Source organism: Mus pahari, chromosome 16, assembly GCF_900095145.1.
Source record: "Mus pahari chromosome 16, PAHARI_EIJ_v1.1, whole genome shotgun sequence".
In the NCBI taxonomy this organism is placed as follows: domain Eukaryota; kingdom Metazoa; phylum Chordata; class Mammalia; order Rodentia; family Muridae; genus Mus; species Mus pahari.
In genome coordinates, this window is record NC_034605.1 from 63,254,474 (window position 1) to 63,259,273 (window position 4,800).

At 49.2% G+C, this 4,800-nt stretch overlaps 1 protein-coding gene across 5 annotated transcripts in view; it reads left to right on the forward strand.

Annotated features, from left to right (window-relative positions):
* Positions 1–2,379: 2,379 nt before the first annotated feature.
* Dapk1 (death associated protein kinase 1) overlaps positions 2,380–4,800 on the forward strand; it is a 168,147-nt gene continuing 165,726 nt past the window's right edge. For 2 of the 5 annotated variants that reach the window (XM_021215999.1, XM_021216000.1), the window contains exons 1-2: positions 2,551–2,714; positions 3,034–3,205. In XM_021215999.1, coding sequence (XP_021071658.1) covers positions 3,144–3,205 — 62 coding nt within the window. In that variant the 5' untranslated portion in view covers positions 2,551–2,714; positions 3,034–3,143. Of the gene's footprint in view, positions 2,477–2,550; positions 2,715–2,814; positions 2,870–3,033; positions 3,206–4,800 lie in introns of those variants that run through there. The other 3 variants (XM_029547439.1, XM_029547440.1, XM_021216001.1) reach the window with 3 other exon arrangements.

A 4,800-nucleotide genomic window follows, 5' to 3' on the forward strand; every position in this document is an offset into this window, starting at 1 on the left:
TGACTTTACTGGGCAGTTCCAGGAGACACTCACTGAGAGGCCATAGAGTAAGGAGCTGGGGGGGGGGGAGGAGCTAACATTGGAAAGAAACCACCCAGTGTGACTACCCCAGATTTTCTTAGAAACTATGGATGTGAGGGTTAAGGCCCATCTCCACGGAAAGGAGCACTAAACTCCATTGGATCGGAGGAAAGCCAAGGAATTAAAGACATTGTTTTAAACTACCACAGTCGCTGCTTCGAAAAGATTTGCCTGAGTTGGTGCAGATCTCAGTAAGTGATCCCTCCAAGCCGGTTCAGCTGGTAGATGGCCTCATGAATATTAGATGAAAATTTATAATTCTCAATTCCATGCTGCTTCTTCGTGACACCAGAAAAATGTCTTCTGACCAGCCTTAATGGCCCTGAGTAGATCCAGTCCTTTTAGTGGCCTTGGAAAATAAGTTACACCGTGTTTTTCATTTTTTTTTTTCAACAGATGTATTCATCTGCATCCTTCCCAAGTAAATCACCTTTTTATTTATTTGGTTTGGTGGTTGTTATTGGTTGCTGTTGTTATTTTTATTGTATTTGTCAATTCTCAAGATCTTTTTGTATTGACTCTGGATCTTAGCACTTAGGTCAGTGGCACGTTCTAATCTCCTTCTATCGTGCCCGCTGGGCTCCTTCCTCGGCGTTAGGAATACCTTTTTGTTGTTTGTGTTTGTATGGAGACGTGTACTCCAGCCTCACCTCCAACCTGGTCTACAGCAGAGGTTGGCTTTTCGCTCCTGATCCTGTTCCCTTCACCCATGTGCTGGAATCACAGGTGTGCGCTACCACTCCTAGCTGGGGACGTAGTTAAGATTAGGATCTGATACACGGCCAGAGGAACATTCTTTTGCCTCTCTGTGTTCTTTTAGGCCCAAGCCTCCACAGTTGAAAATATCGGTCGAATCGAGAGTTTGAGCAGTGGTGTGGTTATGAACTCTTGGCGGGTTCACGGATGAACTTTGGCAATTCTCAGCAGCAGGATAGAATCCCCTTTAGGAACTTTATTAAGTCGGGAGCACGGGGAGAGATGTAATGAAGAATGGTTGAATGGATACTGGTTTCACGGGTGGACCCAGAGTGTCTGCGCAGACTATCCAGTCCTCAGCAATCCAACGCAAGGTAAATGGTTACTGTTCTGACTGCAAAACAAACAAGCAAACAAAACAAAGATAGTGTAACTATTTTAATAAAGTTTTATTTAACCCGATAGGTCCAAAGCACCATCATTGGACATGTAGGTAATATGAAGACACGCCTACGGCGAATTTTATCTTTTTATTTTTTTTACACAGTCTTAAACAGTGTCTGGTGTGTATTGTACCCTTGATACTGCTCAAGCTGAACTCGCTGTGCTTCAGTTGAGCAACCACAGTACTGACAGGATTCCCAAGCTTTGTCAGGCCTCTCATGTCTCAACCTTTTTCTTCCAGGATCTCAGGCATCTCAGCTCAAAACAAGCGGCGGGAGACGCCCCCTCTGATGAGGCCCCTGCTGTCCTCCCTCGGTTTTTGTTGTCAACACAGAAGAACAGAGAGACCTCATTTATAAGCTATTTGTTTGCTATCGTTTCCATCAGGGTGTGGGCGTCTCCGGAGCAGGAATTTATTGATTTCTGTTTGGAACCTGCTCTTTTTTTTTTTTTTTTTTTTTTTTTTTTTTNTCACTCTGTAGACCAGGCTGGCCTCGAACTCAGAAATTCGCCTGCCTCTGCCTCCCGAGTGCTGGGATTAAAGGTGTGTGCCACCACGCCCGGCTCAACAAGTGGAGTTTTGATCTTCATTTTGCGGTTGTAATGACAAGGACGATGGTTGGCTCATTCGTTACTAATGTTTCTCTCTGATTTTGGCTCTTGTCTACACTTCTGTGTCTAACTATCCTCCACGAAAGACTAATTGATGAGTTGTTTGTTTAATAATTCATGCGACCTAGGAATTTTGAAGAGGTGTTCTGGAGTAACTGGGAGTTGGGATTTTTAAGAAAGAAAACGCAGATCTATTGTGATAGCTGCTCTTGTTTTGCCAAAATGTAAAGCAGGTAAAGGTTGGCTTTTTCTAAGGATTCCACAACCTGTGGTTTTATCCTGTCTTGGACATCATCACTTCTGCCAGAGAAGCTTTGATGGGAGGTTCACGGGCAGAGAAGATGTGGCCCATGTGATGCCATATGTCTCTGGAAGACTGGGAGTGGAGGGAGGAGCTCACAGAAAAATGGAAAGAGACAGATATGTGGCTTGAATGCAGGGTGTCTTAGGGTTTTACTGCTGTGAACAGTCACCATGACCATGGCAACTCTTTTTTTTTTTTTTTTTTTTTTTTTTTGTGGTTTTCCCGGCGCGGAGCACGTCGCCTGGTCCACACGGATCCTTGGGTTCACACTCTGGGAGGACGAAAGCCTCCGGCTTCTTCGAAGCGGGCGGCAGAGGGCAGCCGGGCGCCGAGTCACAGGTGGGGCGCGCGCTCGGTGCGGGCGAGTGGGTGTGTGCGGGGTGCGCGCGGCGGGGCGGGAGCGCGGACCGGGAGGAGCCGCGAGCGCAGCGGAGGAGGAGGGCGCGGAGGAGGTGGTGGCTGCGTCCCCGCGGGGCCGAGCTGCGCCCGACGCAAGGAGCGGAGGCCGCTCGGAGCTGCCCGGGAACGGGACCCGCCGCGGGGCTCAGGGCGCACGAAGCGAGAGCTGCGGGGCCGGGTGAGTGGCCGCCGCAGGCAGTGGGAGGAGCGGGAGGGCGGCCGGGGCGCGGGGCGGGGGAACAGGTGGCCGGGCAGGGCGCTTTGTGTCCCTTCTCTGAGCTGTCCCCACGTCGTCCGGAGGCGGAGGCAGGAGCCCGAGCCCGGGGACCGCAGGCACGGGGCTGGGGCGCGGCAATGCGGGGTGTGGGGCCCCCCAGCCCAGACTTAACAAAGGGCGCGTGGCCCCTGCCCGCGGGAGGCCTCGAGATCGGGACCAAGCCCCTAGGACCCCGATTTTTTGGAGTTTACCGTTTAATTCTTCTCCCCCTGTCTTTCAGAGGTCTGCGGCTTGGTGCATGAGGGGCCCGCAGAGGCGAGGCGGCGGTGGGGATGGTTCGGGCCGCGGAGCCGGAGTGGCCTGGGCTTTGGTGAGGCGTGACAGTCTATCATGACTGTGTTCAGGCAGGAAAACGTGGACGACTACTACGACACCGGCGAGGAACTGGGCAGGTACCAGGAAGGGGCGACGGAAGCGCGCGGTGTGTGTGGTGGGGGGCTGTGCGTGGTAAACAGATGCTGCTTAAACCAGGCATGCCCCTGGCTGACCCTTCTCTGAGATGAGCGGATGGCAGAGGAACCGGTGCCTAACCAGCTAAGGCCAGGGACCAGGAATAAACTGCCTGATCCGAGGAGTGGAGAGACAACCCACAGTGCAGTTACTGTGCACAGGGTATGGTCAGAACCACTGGATAAGAACAGACTTCATTGTGTGCACTACTAACTCCTGTCAGCCTTCACCCTTCTGAGACAATGAGGCAAACGCAAAGAGTCTAACTGCAACTGGAGGGACCACCCATGTGTGATTTAAGCAGAGTACAAGTTAGTCAATGGGCACTTAACCACTAAATACTCTCCCCTTGTGCTGAATTTTCAGTGCAACACCAGCCAGGATTGGTAGGCAGGTGTGGAACTTGCCAGATGTTGGACTTGGATTTTGAAACTTCTTCCAACCAGGAATTTGGTAGTGGTGGCTTCGGTGTCGTTTATGGCGGCTGTCTAGATTCAGAGCATACCAACACGCTGTGGGGGGTGCGATGCTGAGCAGAGTGTGTCAGTGTCTGGGTGCACAAAGAAGATTTCACTGGGAACCCTTGATGACTGCTGGGTATCCCTTTCCATTAGCCCACGGAGTGCATTGATCTCTGCTGTATGTGAGCAGTGTTCATACCTAGATTTAAAATTTGTCTTGTGGAATTTGTGTATTGGCATTGTGACAGAGCAGGCAAACAGGCTTATAAACAAACGTACTTGCAATTACTCACACACAGTGTGTGTTGAAGTTTGTATTTTTCCATATATACCCCATGGACTCATACCAAGCTTCTTTTTTAATTCATGGAAAGGAAATTGAAAGGGGGTGGGGGTGGGGAAGACCTATCACCTAATAGGATTTTGAAAGATATCTAACCCAAACTTTAAAATAATTCAGACAGCCCAGGAAAGGAAGGTCTAAAGAGTTACTGTACAGGATGTTTGTAAGTTCAGTGTAGCCTGGAGGCATCTGTGGAGCCTGTGCAGAGGAAGACAATACCATTATCTTAAATCTTAAGTAAGCAAATAAAAGGCAGGGTTCTGAAAGATCACATTTCATGGATATGGAGAAAACTGAGGTTGAGTGTGTGGTTGAAATACTTGACTTAACTGGAATTCAGCCACTCTCCTTCTGTGGTTTACAGCAAGATGAATATGTGTGTGTGTGGAGGGGGTGGAGGGCTTTTAGAAAATAAAAAAGGTGGAAAAAAAAAAGGGGTTTTATACCATTTCTGTGAGGTTAACACGTTCTATAAATGATCTTACAAAAAGGGATAGGAAAAAAATTAGGTGAGCTGATTGCTTTGTGAATGAAATTCATTGACTTTGTTTCCCTTAAAATCCTTTCATGGATTAAGAGAAAGGGGAGGGGGTGGGATGTCCCTGTCGTTAACCAGTGGATTTTTTTTTTTTTTTTGTGGTTTTTTTTTTTTTTGAGACAGGGTTTCTCTGTGTAGCCCTGGTTGTCCTGGAACTCACTCTGTAGACCAGGCTGGCCTCGAACTCAGAAATTC